The 19579-nt window shown below is 40.2% G+C and overlaps 1 protein-coding gene across 1 annotated transcript; it reads right to left on the reverse strand.

Moving 5' to 3' along the window:
- Positions 1–1525: 1525 nt before the first annotated feature.
- On the reverse strand, positions 1526–10481 carry LOC145402249 (uncharacterized). The gene is made up of 9 exons (XM_080274371.1): positions 10323–10481; positions 8799–8979; positions 8272–8449; positions 7399–7490; positions 5613–5717; positions 4455–4593; positions 3864–4099; positions 3264–3399; positions 1526–2327 (listed from the first exon to the last, which is right to left on the reverse strand). The coding sequence occupies exons 2-9, from the start codon at positions 8945–8947 to the stop codon at positions 2034–2036; spliced, it is 1329 nt and encodes a 442-aa protein (XP_080130497.1). The 5' UTR covers positions 8948–8979; positions 10323–10481; the 3' UTR covers positions 1526–2033.
- Between the last annotated feature and the right edge of the window lie 9098 nt (positions 10482–19579).

The raw sequence follows: 19579 nt of genomic DNA on the forward strand, positions 1-19579 counted from the left end.
TGACAAATTAAAAAAAAAAAAATTGCCATTTTTTTTTTATATATATATATATATATATATATATATATATATATATATATATATATATATAATATATATATATATATACAATAAGTTGTAATGAAAAAGTTGATGGATTGGAATATTCACAGTATGTGACATAATAAGCATGTGATATTCTGTAACACATCAGCAACTTACATTGAGGACAATCTGTACTTTTGGACCATGTTAGAACCGTGTAATGTGATCCTTCCTGAGTCCTAATTTATTTTGGGTGTTGTCATTGTGAAGCAATCCCCTATTGCAGGAGGAAGTGAGTGGTTTCTTGCACAGTGGCCAAGTTTATAAATATTGATGCACAGTTGTTTAACATGCATAACAGCAGCATTTGGATTACTGAGGAAAATAGACAAAATACTGCTGACTGTAAGAAGCTTGCAATACTAATGAAGGCAGACAGATCATCATGTGCTTAAGTAAAAAGCTAAGGAAAATAGCAATGGCATTTCTTGAACCATTATGAAAAGTTGTCATGGTTGAATTTTTTGAAAAATGGAAAATAAGCTGAAAATGTAAAGATTGAGATCCAAAGCAGGGAACAAGTTACTAAGTGTAAGAATGCTAGTTTCTGACCTCCATTTATCACCACACGTGAAATGTTTTGGTGGTGAATGACACTCACTTGCCCAATATCACCGTATGTGAAAAGTGAACGATTATTATCCATCATGTAAATCATCTTGAAAGTGCAGTAATTTTTTCCAATTAAATCATGACTCATGATCTCTGTTTTTTAACTGTATGGAAATAGCTGTGTAATCAGTCCAGTACATCTTTTATTTTTTTAACGCCTTTAAAGTGTGATAGCTTCAATACTAAGCCATTAATCTGTAATCTGTGATTTTTTTAAATGACCAAGAACTCTAAAATGTGAAAATACTGTAAGCTGTTGAGCCATTGGGCTTGTCCAGTTGCATGTTATTGATTCAGAGGTACAGTAATTCTGCTTTGCTTCTTATATTCACATGATTCATTAATATGTTTTGTAGTGATGTGCTTCATGTTTTCATACCAAGGATGTTCCACTGGTAGGAGAAAGAAATAATAAGTGTACATATCTAATAATTTTTTAAAGACTGTTTCTGCATGTAGTGATAAACTAAGAAAATAATTAATAGTGATACTGTATTGTAATTAGTTTTCATGAAAGCACAAACAACTAGCAAGCAATGTATGGGACAACCAAACACGAATGGAAATGTGTTGCTCATCTATGAATCAGTTTATTGTTTTGCAAGGACCTCACAGACTAAACGGATACTCATTTGACGGTGGGAGAGAACGAGTATGTAAGGTACTCCACACATCTGGTAGCTTTATAAATATATATATAACAAAAAAATTATTGTTGGGTAATAGGGAGAAATAGAAAGAGACTATGTGGCTTTGTAATTTACTCTGAGCTGTAAAAAACATAAAAATTAGAAATAAAAAAAGAATGTTCTAGTAATGGACCTTTTATTATCAGTGCTCTTATTTCTTCATATTTTTACAGATGGATGGCTATCATCAATACTGGGAGGTACTACCATAAGAGAGAAATGTGGTTAAAAACTTGGTAACCAGCCACACAATCATAACACACAGGCAGGCATCATCAAGCCAAGAGACATCTTTATAATTGGACAGTGAAGCCACCCAGTTATATCGATGCTATCACATGAAACCATCCCTCTCCAGCATCCACAGTATCAGGCAAGAACAGAATATGCAACATGAACAGAATCCCTTGCCTATACACAGTGACAGAATAAACATCCAAGAAACAACAAGTAACTACACTATATACAAATTAAACCGCTGCTCCAAAACTGCACAACCAACTCCTCATGCATCCTTGAAGTTCTTCACATTATCATGCAAGAATAGGAATTACAACACTTAACAAAATTCCCAGCATGTAGGCAATAATGATGCCAATATCTCAGGGGTAAGGGGATTTCTAGGATTTTAATGGTTTTGTCTGATCTTCACGCATGCTTCAACTTCTGCATGTTATCACGCAAGAACAAGAAATACAACACAAACAGAATCCCCAGCGTGTAGGCAACAATGATGATGATATCCCAGGGGTAGGGGACATCCAGGGTGTTTATGGACTTGTTAATGATCCCAGTTGAAACATTGGCCAGTAGGAAGCAGAGGAGAGGCCGACGGTTGATGGCATGAAAGATGGTGGGGACAGTTGGCAGGCCGCGTAGGAAGGTGGCTGCTAGGGTCTCCACAGTGAGGTAAATTGCAAGGGCCATGGTTGTGTAGAAGACCTGGAGAAAGTTTTGTAACAGAAAGGTGAAAACATGGAGAAACATACTAAGTTAGAAAAGAGAAAGAGATAAAGTATACTGTATATGTCAGAAAGGAACCACCATTACTGTGACTTCCCAACTAACGTCAGTCATCTGAAAGCATAAGTACACACCTGATCCAATTAACTACAATATCCCCAGCACAGGATGACTATGGCATAAAAGTCTCAGTGCTACTCTTTCCCTATATTCTGCACTGTGACAGCATCATATTTGGTGAGTACTACAAATTTTTAAAAATAAAATTACTGTGCATATCTATGTAAGTATAGACAAAATACTGTATTATGCCTATTTTCACTGTTCAGGAATCCATCCTCCAATTTCAACAGGAAATCTATTGCACTATCTAGATTGGCTTTATAACACACAGTGGGGTCTCCCAATATGCGGGATCTCAATATGCAAAACACCTAGGCAAGGTAAGAGGAACTTCAAACATTGGACATGAATTTGGCTTAGGTGAATTGACAGTGAGGAACATTCTCAAGGACAGGAAGAGGATTTTACGAACTGTCAAGACTTATAGGGGCCAGCATGTGGACGGGCACAGTAAAGTTGTTAATCCTGCCAATATACAAATGAAGTGCTACCTAGCACACTACATTCACAGTTCTATTATCTTCCTTTGAGCAAAAGTCTTTCTTAAAATGATAGTCAATAATGAGGAAGTACTGTAAATGAGAAAGACAGGGTGGGGTGTCAGCCATATACATTTATTTCCATTGGTTCACTGGTTTCTAATATGCAAAATTTTCAATATGTGGAGCATTTTGTCAACCATATTCTCACATACTGGGAGACCACACAGTATAGAGCATTTTCAAGGAGAACATCCCCTGTAATTGGTACTCCCTGCAAATATAAAACCAAGTCTTATTCACTGACACTTACTGCATAGATGATAAATGTAATGTTGGCAATGCGACGAGAGGGAAGGCCCAGGTAGTGATGCAGACCCACCACACTAACAAACAAACACACCGTCAGGCATATAACTGAGTACGTCAGATGGGTTCTTCGATTTTGTCTGGGGACCAAAGTTACATTACATCATTATCATTATCATCATAATCATCATCCTAATCAGTCACCTCAAAGAACCAGACAAACATGAATACATGAAGCTCTTGTTATAAATCACCTTTTTATATCTGTTTTGGCTACTGACTCCACAGCAAATTATAGAAACTATGAAATTTCCATTGCTACCTATAAAGCTGATTTTCCATTTCCTCTACTGTACAACACTAAATTGATGTAAAAAGTTGTGATGTTTGGGAGGGGGAGATCACAGATGAGATGGACAGATGGGGTGGAGAGGTATGTGAGCGAGGGTTTAGAGATAGATGCAGCCCGATAGCAGAGGACAGGGTGAAATGGAGGTACTTCAGCTGTAGCCACCTCTTGCAGGATTGAGGCATCTGGTGGTAGATGTAAACAGACAGATCCCTGACTTTTAATAAGAACTGAGTGCATGGCTAAATATCTCACCCAGCAAACAGATGGCAACCAAGAGCAACACCAAAGAAGTATGAGGCCACATAGCCTGGCAAAGAGACCACCCACTCCCTGTTGGCAGAGATGAGGGTGTGTCGAGGGGCTGAGCTGAGGACCCATACTCCCACGCCCCCAACAGTGAGGCACAGGTGGTGACACACACACAAACACACACCCGCCAACACAGCTCTTGGCAGGTTCAGCTTCCATGCCCACCATGAGCAGGTTATCTGAAATATTAGTAGTCATCATCACCACTGTTCTCATCATCTTCCCACTTATGGATAGGGTGAGACAGGATCCAGAAAACAAGGAAAGAGGAAAGCATGAAACAGGTAGAACCATCAACAGGCAGTTCAGTGAAATGAGCCAGACACATTCGCACCTCATTCCAGCCCCCAGAGTCCTGGCTTGGAGCGATAGACCTAACCTTCTGCACTTATTTCTTTGAATTTTAGTACCATTATAATATTTCAACATTCCAATACTCCAGCCATAAATATTCTAGGCTGCATAAAATTCAAGACACACTAGCTCCAAACAATGTGACCTTCACTGTATGTATACATCACCATAACTACTTACCTTAACAAATGCGAGGGTGAAGAAGAAGTTTGCATGGACCCCATACTCAGTGACATGGTGCTGGTAGTCTGATATGTGCACCAGCCACAGTCGCCCTAGACCAAGCAGGCTGAGTGCCAGGCCGTCACGCAGGACTGACCTACCAGCAAGAGGAGGTTTGGGGCAACAGATTAGTGACTGAAACCTGGGTCCAGATTCATCATTATTACTCAGAATGTTTATCATCTTCTTGTGATTTTTGGCAATATGTATACCATAGCAGACTGGAATTACTGCCACTTTCCCACTGTGATGGTAACAATGCTGAAGCATCTGGCACATGTATGGTTGAAGTGTGTGCAAAGATGCTCAGGATATATCCCAAAGGTGCTGCAAGAGTGACTTAAGGAAAGTCATACATCTTGATGGTATTACCTATGAGAGGAGTCAAGAATTCTGGAGAATGAAGAGAGAATAAATGTTTGACAGTACTGTAAGCACTGTGAAATTTGCTGACAGTTTCTCATGTCTTTGTATTTTGATTTTTCTAATTTCTGCATCCAGCATACCTCCATGGAATTGCAGGGAACTGGGCTAAGGCAGTAGTTCCTACTTCACGTCAATCACATTTAGCAGAATATCATTTCCCTATGAATCCCACCATCTAATCCATAAAAATGTTAATGTACAGTAAAATTAAATCATTTTTATCCACAGTTGAAGAAAGCAACCTCCATACATTGTTATTACTGGTACAGTACCTCATATCAGTGTGGCTTAGTTTATGGATAAAATAACATACATCAATATTTTCTCATTCTTCAATCAAATGACTCATTCTTATCTTAGACAAATCTGATTCACCACAAATCAAAAAATTCCACTGGGAAGAGCCAAGTCAGTGCTCAACAGGTTTTATCTAGTAGGAAAAGTTTGGTTAGTATCAGCTATCCTGACAAATCAAAATCAGTTACAGGCACCTTTCATTTTACATTTACCAATAATTTTGAGCTTTAAAGAAAAAATATATATACAGTACTGTACAAACATATAGAAGAAAATGTATATACAGACAGTTGGCAGATACACAGATAAATAAAAACACAGATGGACATGGTGGGATGAATGGATAATGAAATTTAGAAAACTAGATCAATGTATAGACAGACATACACTCACCACTTGTCTGGCTTCTTTCTTCCCTCAACGATGCCGTTAGCAATGACGAATCCTATACCTCCCAAGTCCATTAGGCTATAACCATACTCCTCTGTCTTGGCAAAACTGCACAAGGAAGAGGCAACAAAACTACTAGTTATACTAGACATTATAGTTTCATTAATCTCTACAGTAATTTTTTTTATGCCCTTCTGCACAGCCAGATGATTTTATTTTTGCTGGGGAAACGCTCTTGTGAAGTACGGCTCAATGAAAACTCTATCTCACTCCTTCAGTTAAAAATGTCTCCTCTATGCTGAATAATATTGTCTATCTGATAGCATTTTTTTTTTTTTTTTTAATGCATCCAACTCTTGGCAAAGGCTTCAGGGCCTATTTCTTGGGGGCCCAGCAGTCCTCCTACATCTCCACATGTCACCACTGCGGCACTATCACCCACCGTCCATACTGAATACATGCTAGGGATGTTTCACACAAGACTGGTGTATTGGTATTAGCGAGGGTACTTTTACGACATGTCAGCAGGTCTTCTGGTAGATCAGGAAAGCCTGCATTATGAATTTCAAATTATCAAATTCAAAATTATATACAGTAAAAAGGGCATCACAGTAGTGAAGCACTTAAACAGTCAGGGCACATCCTAGGATGAAAGATTTCTATTCACAGATTCCTTCATGTCATGAAATGCAACTGAACTGGGCATTAACGCAGACCGGAAACCCTCCTCTTTGTTCTGGAGGATAGTTGCTTATGAAAATCATGAGAAAATGAATACCTCTGCATTAGCTGATTCTCATGACACAATAATCTGTGTGGAAAACTTAGTTGGGACAATAACCTGATGATTTTTTTGTTGAGGCAACCATTCAGTCAGTGAATGTGGTGTCTTGCAACGTATTAACAAAAAGACACTATATCTATCTATCTATTGCCAGACGCCTTAATCCCGTAAGAGGTGGTCACAAACAAATTGCTTCCATGCCACCCGGTCCCCCACCATTTCCCTGCCCTGTTCCCAGGTCATACTCCCCTCTCTCATATACCTCTCCACTCCATCCCTCCATCTCATTCTTGGCCTCCCCCTCCCTCTCCCCCCTTCCACCTCACTCACACAGACTCTCCTCGTTAGTCTCTCGCTCTCCATCCTCTCCACATGGCCAAACTACTTCAATGTACTGTATTTCTCCTAATGCTTTCTATCACATCCGCATCCACACCACAACACTCCTTCACTTCCTCATTTGTCAGTCTGTCTCTCCATGTAACTTCACATGCTCCACTCAAAAAACTCATATATATAGAGAGAGAGACTGATGAGGAAAGTGTATGTGAGCAAGGTGGAGAGGGGGAGAGGGAAGGGGAGGCCGAGGATGAGATGGAGGGATGGAGTGGAGAGGTATATGAGAGAGGGGGGAGTGAGTTGGGAGCAGGGCAGTGAAATGGTAGGGGACAGGGCGACATGGAGGCGATTCGTTTGTGGCCACCCCGTACGGGATTGAGGTGTCTGGCAATAGATAGATAGATGTACATGCAATTAAATCACTTAATAACACGTGATTCATAGATATGCTGATATCCACAAGGAAAAGGACACATGATATATCCCAAGCACTTTCGTGTACAGGTATTCTCATCTTCAGGGGAGAGCACTTTGGATATACAGTATCATGTTTCCTTTCCTTGTGGATATCAGCATATATATATATATATATATATATATATATATATATATATATATATATATATAGAACAGTACATACATATAAACAGTACTTGGAATACGCACCGTCGAGGGAAGGAGTGGAAGTCAACAGCCAGGATAACCACAGCTGCAACTAGGTTCAGCATCCCCCGCAATGACGTTATACATCCCAACCTCTGAAAAAGATAGCAGTAGAGGCACACTGAACACAGTGGCATATCTGAGGGGGGGTGGAGGAGGCTGTTTGAAACTGCCCCCCGGGCCCCCAATTGAGGGGGGGCCCCCAAAAGTCCTAAAAATTTATAAGCCAATTTATTTAAATATATATATATATATATATATATTTATCATCCCGACAATCCCGGCTGAGATATCAGAAAAGTTTTGAGAATGAGGGGGGCTAGGTTCTTTGCGGGGGCCCCCCCGCCAGGGGGGGCCCCGCAAAGAACCTAGCCCCCCAGACCCCCAAATCTCTAGGTACGCCCCTGACTGTACATTAGCATCCAATTTCAATATCTTTCCCTTTCCTCCAGTAAGAAAACAAAAACATGCAAATATACACAGTGAAATGGACTATCTATCTATTAATCTATCTATAGCCAGACACCATAACCCCGCATGGGGTGGTCGTTTGTCTTTGAGTTAGTTGTTTTACAGGAAGGGGCATTAACCCTTCACCAACTCACTTGCTGACACGTAGGGAACACATATGTGTTGGTTATATGGTTACCACACAGCACTGTAGATGGTTTCCTGGCTTATAGGAAACCATTTGGCTTGTCACTCAATGTAAAGCCACCTGAATAGGAAAGAACAGCAATAAAAAATGAAATGAAAGATGGGTGAAATTGGAAGTGAGAGGGAAGACACATAAAAAGAGTGGTGATATTTATCCTAGACTTGTATGTTAATGAAGACACCCTATATGAAAGTTAAGTAATGACACAGCCATCAAACCTTCTCATCCTTGTAGCCTCTCTTGCTGATGGGTATCCTGAAGTGTGAGGCAAGGACAAGAGCCAAGACAGCCACAAAAGCCACTGACATTCCAAGCTCAAAGGTGAAGTCGGAGAGTGCGGTAAGGCTGAGGGCGAGGGGCAGGACAAGGAGGATGGTCTCAGTCACAAACCACTGCCTGTAAGGAAGAGTGAAATGTTTTGGTGGAGTGGTGGTTAGTAGCAGGTTGTGTCTGAGGAGGAAAAATTGTTAGTGTATGTAGTTGGATAAATGTACAAATAGTTGTGTACTGTATATGCAGAAAGTAGCTGGTGTATTAGTAGGATCAGTGTGTAGTTAAGATGATAATGATGATTATATGAGCTGCCTGGTTATACTGGTGCAACCATGTGAAGGTGTTCCTCTCCAGTACCTTGAGGACGATAAAGGATATCAGAAACTGAGTGTTAATTACGACGTTTCAATACATATGGAAGAAGTATTGCCAAATATCAAAAGCAAATGCTGTGTGTCTTCCAAATTCTCACCATCCACATCGCCCCTGGACCACAATGGCTGTGACCAGAAGAGCCGGGAAGACTGCAGACACGGCTGAAACGACCTCATAGCCCGAGGAGCCACTGTGGCCACTTACAAACTTCACGTGTGCATCACTGACTGAGTGGGGTGGACCCATTTCTTATTACCTGTGTGATCATTCAAAAAGCTCTGAAAAGATAAAATATCTTCAAGAATTGAGGAATGTTACTGGTATGGTACATTTAAACACATTTAATTGATCTTTATCCAACTCAGAACTGCTTTATATTTAATACAAATACAATTGCTGTATAGTGTAATGCAGTACTATACTGTAATGTAGCTACTTGTTAACCTCTATACTGCAATCAATATTTTCTATTTCACTGCATCTACTGTCCAGTTATATATGTCAGCTTAGGAAGTATCTCACACTGAATTAGTTAATGAACATAGCTACACATTACATTTTGTCCTGTAGGTAGCAGGTATACAGTTACAGTACATATATAACAATATTCTCTACTCTGTTAATATGTTTTCATTTTTCGTTTTCGTTTTTAAAGGCTCCAACATGCTTGCATGTGTCGGCCTTGGTCACCTAATGGCGGCTTTCCACACTGCACGATCCATTGCAGCCTCCCTGTTCAGTCCCTTAACCCTAAGGTCACACTTAATGACCTCGTCCCATGTCTTTCTCGGTCTACCCCTCATAACCCCACCCCACCCCCAATATGGAGTTTGATATGGCACAAGTGTTTCCCCTGTGTAGCTTGTGAGGGGAGTAATATATATCGAACAGGCACATTTTTATACCAGTGACAAGATAATGTAATCAGACAGTAAATTCAAGCAGATGTCTTGAATCCATAACAGGAACTCCTGAAACCCATTCAGCCACTAGGTAATACACATTACTTTTATTACCGACTGAAACCTTACTCTGAAAGTTTATATGGAGTGACTTATTTAATCATACTATAACAGGGCAGTTTATCACCTCTATCCTCACTATTCTCAGCTCATGACAGTTTGCTTTAAGGTTTCTCCCAGTTTTCTTAATCCTGATGTACTGGAGGCCAACACCACCATTTTTTATACATTACCAGCTCTTTCTAAAGGCACTGGGTTAAGACAGGGAGGTTGCTGGCCTTTCAAATGGGCAACAGATTAGAACCACAAATTTGCTGCATTCACAATAGGTCAGGTTAGGTTAGGGTAGCTAGCTAATTTGACAGTAAAAATCAAATCTCATAATCTGGGAAAATCTAGCCTTTATCTAAAAACAATTGTCTATGGAACAGCAAAATGATGAGGAACAAATGCAGATTTTTGTCAGCTTAACCTAGGACAACCCAAAGCCATATTCAAAAGGGTTCACTGTAGCAACTATGAGCTTGGGTTTCTACTCACGGGAATGTACACTTGTTATCTGAAATTAATCTATAAGTATATTGTTATAGTTATCAAATTATTGTTTACGGTAGTTTGATACTGAGATAAAAATCTGCCCTAAATATTCATCTCCTTACCGATAGTTTTTGCCCGCTAGCTGAGTTACAGGAAACAAATGACAAAACACTTTATACTACATATTACTGCGTATTACCATTAATGTTCACATGAACAACGCAAAGCATTCCTGCAATATATGTAACAAACATAAGAACTTTAATTTTTAAATGACGCCTTGTTTACATTCTTGAGAATCTTTCGGTAACTTTAATTCTCGGTTCGGTATAGTTGATATTTTGTCATTATTAGCATCATAATTATTTTGTCTAAGTATAAATAACAGCCACCTCACTTTATCAATCATTGTATATGCATGCAATATCATACAAGAGCTTGCTGAGGCGAATTTTACCGTACTCGGCACGAAATGCCGCACATGGCGACATTGGCGTGTGTCGCGGTTGTTGTGTGTGAAAAAAGATCAAGGAAAAACGGGAGCAAAGGTAAAATACAAACCCAGTTTAGTCCACCAGCATGTGAAATCCTCGGAACAGGCCAGGGCAACAGGTAAGTTCCTCAAAGCTAATCATACATTTCATGGCACCACTTGTGGATACTGTTGCTTGTGTTGCTTGTCAACAGGTTTGTGGTTAGCCTACAGTAGAATGGTCTCATGGACAGGTATTGTAGCCTTAAGTATGTGCATAATATCTTAAATCGGCCAGTGTTGGTCGACAAACAATTAAAATAATATAAGTGATCCTGATAGGGTGGCTTTTTGTCATTTAATTTTTGGGTAATGCTGTGATTGATTTGTTCTGCATGCTATTTCTCCTTGAAGACCTGTTTCGTCAGTTACATGTTACCATAGTTGTGACCGTTATCCTACCAGTCATGACAACTAAACCAGTATGAGTTGTAACAGTAATACAATTACCATCACATTTTGGATAGTATTTAGTAGAAACCACTGCTAAAACAAGTATTTTGAAGTGTTTTCTATATATTTGTCATATTATACTGTCACATTTTTATATTTCTGTAACAAGTAGTCCCATCGGGTATTAATGACTCCCCAGGGGGGATACATATCCTCAAGGAGGGGAAGGAGTTAATTTATGACAGAAATATCATGGAAGAAATGTCAGCAAGTGTTGAGATATACCACAAATAGAAAATACTTAAGTCCGGTTGTGGCTTCAGCTAAATATTTAACCATAACTTGCAATCCTTGCTACTACTGTACTTGTGATTGTAAAGTTAGTATTTTGCAGGAATGCCCAACCAGCATCAGCACCTTCAGCATTGCTGGACCCGTAACCTGTAGCATAGCAGGAGTTACTTGACCCACAGTTTGTAAACGACAACAGCACTTGTGCGGCTGATGACATCTTGGATGCTTTGCTTGTGTACCCCTGTCAGCCCATTGTAGAGACACTGAGATAGGTTATAAAGGTTGGAGGCTGAGGGCCACCTCATCATGAGGTGGGTTTAGTGTCCATGATGTCATCAATCTAAAATCATCAGTGATGCTTGCACATTTGTTGTTTAGGAACTGATGGTTTGGGGGGATTTATAGTTTGTGCCACTGGGTCACAGTAAGGGACATACTTGCCCCACTGACCAGTCATGGGCCAAGTGGGCGTCTTGTGCATACCCAACCTCAGAGGTTATTTTATACAGTACGGTATTGTATAAGGAACTGCCCAGCATTGTTTCACTCAAACTCTTGCCTTGTTCACCACCTGGAGACTTCCCTATCTCTTCTTGTTAGTACCCCACCTACTGTAATTGCTGAGCAAGATCAGAGTTGGAACCAAACTTGATTACTGGAACAAAATTAACTGAAATTAGCAGACTAGATGGTGTTATGAATGAAGTTCTCTGAAAAGCTATGAATTTGTCTTACCTCCCCCCCCCACTTTTTTTTCAGTACTGTATTGCTGGAAAATTAAAAAAAAATCATCAGAATTAACTGAGAGGAGATTACAGGAACAGTCTTTCTTGGAATTAGCACACAGGATTGATGAAACTGGAACTTAACCTGGGTGGATTTCCAGAAAAATAATAAATACTGTAAATAAATAAAACAAATTGTATTACCTGAACTGGACTGAATTGTATCTTCACAATGGAGGAGTTTTGTTATATGGGGGAATATGTTATGTGCTGGAGGTGAGGCTGGAGCTAGCTCTGTGGCTAGGATAAGGAGTGGTTGGAGGAAGTTTAGGGAGCTGTTGCCTCTTCTAACATTGAGAGGACTCCGTCTGTGCTAAGGGATCTTTGTAAGCGGCATAAGGGATCTTTGTAAGCGGCATGTGTTAGGTGTGTAATGCTATATGGTAGTGAGACCTAGGCAGTAGCTAAAGGAAGAGGATATTCAATGGTGTAAATTTACAGAAATGACATTGATTAGATGGATGTGTAGTGCATCTTTGAATATGAGACCTGGGGGGGACTGGGATTGCAATTGAAGAGTTGAGAGGAAGGATGGGACTTGAATGTATTGGTGTTGTGATGAGGAGGGGTTGATTGAGATGGTTTAGGCATGTTGAGAGGATGGAGGGTGACAGTTGGGTGCGGAAGTGTGAACATTGAGGGTAGGATTGGAAGAGGCAGACTGAAAAGGGCCTGGGATGAGGTCATAGAGTGTGACGTCAGGGGTAAGGGACTGTATAGGGAGGATGCTCGAGATTGAGCAGCATGTAGAGACACCATTCGGTGACCAAGGCTGGCACATGCAAGCGTGTTGGAACCTTTATAAACAACACAAAGAGTACTTGAAGTTTTTAATCAGTAGAACCATTGGAACTGGCTCCAGAACCAAGTCTTCAGAGTAAACTGCGTGGAGTTAGTACTGTTGAGTGTTGTGATCTATTGTTAGGAGTTTTTTGAGCTAGTGTTACTATATATAGCACTGTAATCTTGTGTTCCTGTAGTGCAGTAAGCCTGTGCTGTTTGTGATATAGTAGTACATACCTCTGTGTTGTGATTTAGTGTGAGATGGCATCCTGCCCAGAGTTGAATGTCTCTCCTGCATATTTCAAGAAAAGTTATCTTGAGTCAAAAGGAATTTTTTAAGTTAAAGTAGGATATCCTTTCAGGAAATGTCTGAATTATGGTAGTTAGTGGGATTACTTGAGGTGAAGTAGGAGAAGACAATAGAAGGATGGATACTTATTGATAAGGATGCAATCAGGCACTCTCTTAAAAAGCAAAGAAAGGCAAGATGTGAGAATGCATTCAGCACATTGCATGATGAATGCAAGAGCAAGGCAGTGAGAAAGGTGGAGAATGAGGGGTCTGGTCATAGTACAGGTCAGGCTGTTGCTGGACCATCCCAGCAGACTGTGGAGCTACTTGTACCAAAGGCACCATAAAAAAAATTCTGTTGTAGACTCAGATTAGGTACAGTATTTAGACAGAGCTCTGTGCTTCTCTGTGTTTCCCCAGGGCCAAAGTAGGGAATGTTTTAGGCAAAGTTAACACATGAAAGTTAGTGGAGATAACCCCACTATCTGTCTCAGTTTAGGAAACAGTGATGTTGTTGATAGGCAAATGAGTGAGATACTTTGGCAGCAGTACAGCAGTTGGTTTCATTTGCTGTCTGGATAAGTATTGCACAGACTATGCAGTACCATTTGTTGACAGCTGTGACTAATTCTGTGGATGGAATGCCAAGTACAGCTGGGATGGATCTTAGTAGGCATCTGAGGCATCCCCTGTGGCTGTATAATGCTTGCCACCAAAGGACCCTGGGCCACAGTGCCATCAGTTAACATTCACCTCAAGGTTGGCAAAGGTGAAGGGACCAGGGGACCACTTGCAAGGTTCTCTTCTTCTACCTCACTCATACACCCCTTTGTTTTGTTAACAGGTACATGCAACCAATATGTACAGAACAGCTTAGTCCCTCTCATTCTTGCTGTATATTTTCTACTCTGTTAACACACACACACACACACACACACACACACACACACACACACACACACACACACACACACACACACACACAGATACAAAATTAGGTGGAGCAGTAGGTTCATTAACACCTCACCTCACCACCTGGCCTGGCTGGTTGTCCCTTAGACCAGCCAACTGTACTCATTATCATTGTAAGTGCCCGCCATTAGTTACACTTACACGTTTATGATGATATTTAGTTTTTGTGGTTTTCTAGGATTTCTTATATTTTTTCATTGATTTTGTTTTTGTTTTTGCATTTTATTTATTTATTTTTTTTTTTGCATGAGGATTATTAAGGCATCCCCCCTCCCAATAATCTAGAATATAACCAACAGCAGCTAAATTAACGATCCCAAAGGGCATTGTTTTTATAGCACCATTTAGTGATTGATCTTGCATTTTATATCGTCATATGAGGGAGGGATGGGTGAGCTGGGGGAAGGGCAGTGAAATGGCAGGTGACAGGGCTACATGGAGGCGATTTGTTTGTGGACACCCCTTACGGAATGAAGGCGTCAGGCAATACGATAGATAGATAGTTATTCTGTTTTGCATTTACCACTTCACAAAAATGACGAGTTTCGCATAGATTATTCTTATTTTCAGATAATTTTATTCAGCTCAATGTAGACTTGCAGAGAGAGAGTAGTTTGTATTACCACGGGCTTGAGTGTAGCATTGAAGCAAGCAGGTAAGGGAGAGATTCACTGTACGATCGTCGGTTTAGGAAGCTCCCCAACACCTTTCCCTTAGTGATTTATTTTGTTTTTTGCACCTTACTGACCTCTTCTGTTACATAAATTCTTCTAAAATCGCCTCGCTTTTCAGACATAACGTGCAAAAGGATATTAACAAGCCATATGTAAAAAGAGTCGCTAAGAGAGACGTGTTAGGGAACCTCTGAACCGTATTCCTTAGTGATTTATTTGGCATATTACACCTCAACATTTTCCTGTATCTTGTTTGTATCGTTTTAATATCGATATAGTTTACGAGAGAATATTGAGGTACAGTATGCTGAATAGATCGTTAAGGAAGAGGTGTTACGAAATGTAAACATCCTTTTATAACACTGAACTGGTAAGAATAGTGTTAATTTCTGTTTGAGAAAGGAAAGTTACAGAGTACGAACAGTTGGACATAAATTCTTTCCAATTCAACATATCAATAAATAGCAACTGCAGTGGGCATTGACTTCTCAAACGCAACAATGTCATCTCCAGGGTTAAACAAACGTATCGGAATATTATACGATTCATCATTGTGTGAAAAGTGGATATGTTCAAAACTGGGAAAATTTTGTGAGTGTTGTTATGTGTGTTGGGGTAGGGGTCCGTGGTACTGAACACTATGGCTTCATTAGTGGCGTCACACTTGTCCTGTACACCTGTTAATATCTCGCACCTGTCATACTAATACCCGTGATACTAACCTCAGTTATACTCGTACATTCCTCATACTTCATACTTACCTCATACTTATCCAATACACCTGTTATAGTCGCTTTTACACCTGTCATACTAATACTGTACTTACCCTTCATACTAGCATCACTCATACTTTCCTCATATTTGTCCAGTGCACCTGCTGTACTCGTTGTCACACTACTACATACCCTTCATACTAACGTCACTCATACATACCTCATATTTATACTCGTTCAGTACACCTGTTGTACTCGTTGTCACATGTCATACACTCATACTTACCCCATACTTGTCATATTTCCCACCTGACATACGTGTACAGTACATGTCATTCACATCTGTTCTCATACTAACCTCACACTTACATGTACCATTTCATCATTCTCTCTCTCTCTCTCTCTCTCTCTCTCTCTCTCTCTCTCTCTCTCTCACACACACACACACACACACACACACACACACACACACACACACACACACACACACACACACACACACACACACACACACACACACGCCGGTTCAGTGGTAACGCTCACGCCTAGCATCTGTTAAGACGGGGGATCGCACCTTGCTCGGGATGCGAAAAGTTTCACTGACGAAGTGGGTTGTAACTGTCCCCCTTGAGCAAGAGGATGGATGTGTGCCTGTGTGAAGGTCAAGGCTTTGCCCTTAGATGGGACTGTATGAGCTCTGAACTCTCCTCCTGGAGGGTAAAAAGCTGATGGTCACAACCATCACGTGATCCAGACCGATCCGGTGAATTACACACACACACACACACACACACACACACACACACACACACACACACACACACACACACACACACGGCCTACATACGTGCACATGTTTCATCCCATTTGGCTTATCTTTTAATAGTTTTACCCACATGAGATTAAGTTAACCTGCCCCCCCCTCTCTCTCTCTCTCTCTCTCTCTCTCTCTCTCACACACACACACACACACACACACACACACACACACACACACACACACACACACACACACACTAAAATGGTGTGTGCGTGTATATAATGCAGTATATATATATATATATATATATATATATATATATATATATATATATATATATATATATATATATATATATATATATATATATATATATATATATACACCAGCAGAGGTACCCGGCGTTGCCTGGGCCAAAAAAGGCGAACACGCTAATCCTAGGCTATTTGTTCTAGTTCTCTCTTTCTACTCCAGAAAGACCTTGAACCTCTTATGCTTTTGAAGAAAGATTAAAAAAGGTCCAGGAACTTTCTTCCTCAGCTTTCGCAGACTGACGCACTGTATTTGTGCGTAGTTTGGTATTACCGACCTCAAATGACCTCTGACCGGTGACCTCAAATGATCTCTAACCGGTGACCTAAAATTACCTCGACCAACCTCACATAACCTATGTCCGAACTGGAGGTCATGTGAGTCTCCATGCCAAAAACTGGGCTGCAGAGATTTTCGGCGCTGCCCGGGCCAGAAAGGCGAACACTACCGGTGACCTCAAATGACCCAGATCTGAATTTTGACCCCCTTAAAACCATCCTAGAGTCACCTTGATTCAGAATATATATATGGGCCTAGGAGTCTCTGGGTCGTGGTTTGGGCGTGATTGAAGGACAAACAAACAAACAACGCGGCTTTTATATACCGGTATCTATCTATCAATCTATCTGTCTATCTGTCTGTCTGTCTATATACATATATACATATACACACATATATTACTCCTTAAGTCTTGCACGCATTGAATCTTAGCATTTCTATTTATTCACTGAGATGCAGGTAAAATCGACTGTGGAACCAACCCAGAGATTCATTTTCCATACTATTTTTTAAGAATTCAGGCGGAAAACTCGTGCCTGTAGCGACGAGCCGTTGCGTCCAGGAAAATAAAAGTGTGCGTTGGTATACGATATGTTTATCTGGTTTTATTAGTTATTTTTTGATACATTTTGATTTTTATTGGATTCAGTTAAAATATTGGGGATACTGTTTTGTCAAGTCTTCTGCCTTCTGAACCCATATCTCACCCGTCGTGGGTGGGAAGAGATGATTTTTTTTTAAATTTCCTAAATTGTTTTCTATCTGTCGTTTATAATACTTTCTTAAGAAAGGCCTCTTGTGTTGAAGGGGTTTATTAAGGGTAAAATAACCCACACTTCTAAAGTTTCTCCAAAAGTTATCAGACTCGTCTGAAAATAACAAGAATAAACCACAAATGACGTAATTAAATATACCAGGTTAAGGGCCGAATTCTGAGTGGAATTGAGGGCTTCGTAGCCTATGTTCCTAAGCGATTTATTTGGATATTAACGTCTTACATTATTTTTGTATGACATGTATCGTGTGAGTGTCGACATAGTTTTTCAAAAGTAGCAGCCTATGATCCCAAGATAATAAGTCGCGCCTTTTCTTGCCAATGTCAGACACATCTCGGCACCAGTGCGTCTCTTTCCCACCAATTCCATATTTATTACGTTCCTTTGGTTCGGGTCATTACCACTGTCGTTATGGCTGATATATGCTGTGCGATAATGACCTACGATTTCCATCCTTATAACACTGGACGATTAGATGTTTACGTAAAGTGAATGTGTTATATATGTGAAGGTCGATATTCATAAAGTTTCTTCAGGTTGTGCGTAAGACTTTATGTACCGGTATTTATCTTGACTCAGTATATGCACCCAGCCCTTCACAACTAGCCTACGATAAATGTTGAAAAAACGTACCAAACAGAATTACTTTGGTAGATATGTAAATTTATGAAGATCCTTTTGTGAATACTGCCCGTGATGGGGTCGAGTTCTCTGTCAGGAATTCCAGGGAAGTTTTCATTAAGGATTTTTACTAAATTTAGCGATGAACGGGTCTCGAGAATAATTCTGATGTATTATGTAGTCACCTATTCTGGGATTAAAGCGTGTATCTGTTGATAAATTTATATAATGATAGGTAATTAGATTTTTTATTTAATATTCACTGTGGTTGTGTTGTGGTGTTTGATAACTAATTATTTTGTCAGTTAAAGAAAAGAAATATAAAAAAAATGATCACAAATTAAGGTTAGGAAATTGATGAATGTGGTACATGGGAAAACTTAGATTGAAATAAAAAAAAATCTTCCGCTTGTGACTAAAATGTTGAAAGAAGAGGAAGCATGGAAGACCCTTCGCTTTTTTTTTTTCTTTCTTTCTTTCTGACCTCTCAGGCTATATTCTGTCATCTAAGGGTTAAGATCTTAACGAAGATATTAAATGTCATCGTACTGACGGAGTTAACCACTTCAGCACGATGACATGGTATTGCAGATTATTCGTGCTGTTTCCAGGGGCACTGAAAGTCTTACTAAGCTGATCACATTCGCTGGTAATGTCTGTGATGTATACCCTCCTATTTTGTTGGTTGTATTGCCAGCATCAGACGACTTTATTTCGCTCAGAAAAGACATCTCGTGTTGAAGTGGTGTGGAACAATCTCTTCAGTTGTTTATTCCTGCTACATCCTGACGACTTTATTCTGTGTAAAGACAAGCCCCGTTAACCCTTTCAGAACGTTCTTGCTGACATCGGAACATCGTATTTAGGTTTATTTAATTAACGAAGGGTATTTAACGCCAGAGTGGAGTGTAATCGTGTGGTGATAGCAAGCGTTTTATTCTTATTTCAAGACGATTTTGGTTTGCTTATGACCGGGGGTGTGGGTGACATTGAGGAAATACGGCTTGTGTAAGGGGTGGGGGAACGGGAGGAGGGAAGGAAGGGAGGGAAAGGAAGGGAAGGGGGAGAGGAAGGGGAGCTGGAGGAGGAGAAGAAAGGAAGGGAAGAATTGTGGGGAGGGGAGGTATGAGAAAGAGGAGACGAAGGGAATGAGATGGAAAGGAAGGAAGGAGGGGAATGAGGAGAGGAAGAGAG

Source organism: Coenobita brevimanus, chromosome 57 (assembly GCF_032717465.1).
Source record: "Coenobita brevimanus isolate Jiangsu-jjx chromosome 57, ASM3271746v2, whole genome shotgun sequence".
Classification (NCBI taxonomy): Eukaryota; Metazoa; Arthropoda; class Malacostraca; order Decapoda; family Coenobitidae; genus Coenobita; species Coenobita brevimanus.

What these genes read in the sequence shown, in the direction of transcription:
- LOC145402249 (XM_080274371.1), bottom strand. Translation starts at nt 8,947, where the DNA reads ATGGGTCCACCCCACTCAGTCAGTGATGCACACGTGAAGTTTGTAAGT. An exon ending in GTCCAGGGGCGATGTGGATG is followed by an intron (nt 8,450 to 8,798) that starts GTGAGAATTTGG and finishes TCTTCCTTACAG; the next exon opens with GCAGTGGTTTGTGACTGAGA. An exon ending in GAGGCTACAAGGATGAGAAG is followed by an intron (nt 7,491 to 8,271) that starts GTTTGATGGCTG and finishes TATCTTTTTCAG; the next exon opens with AGGTTGGGATGTATAACGTC.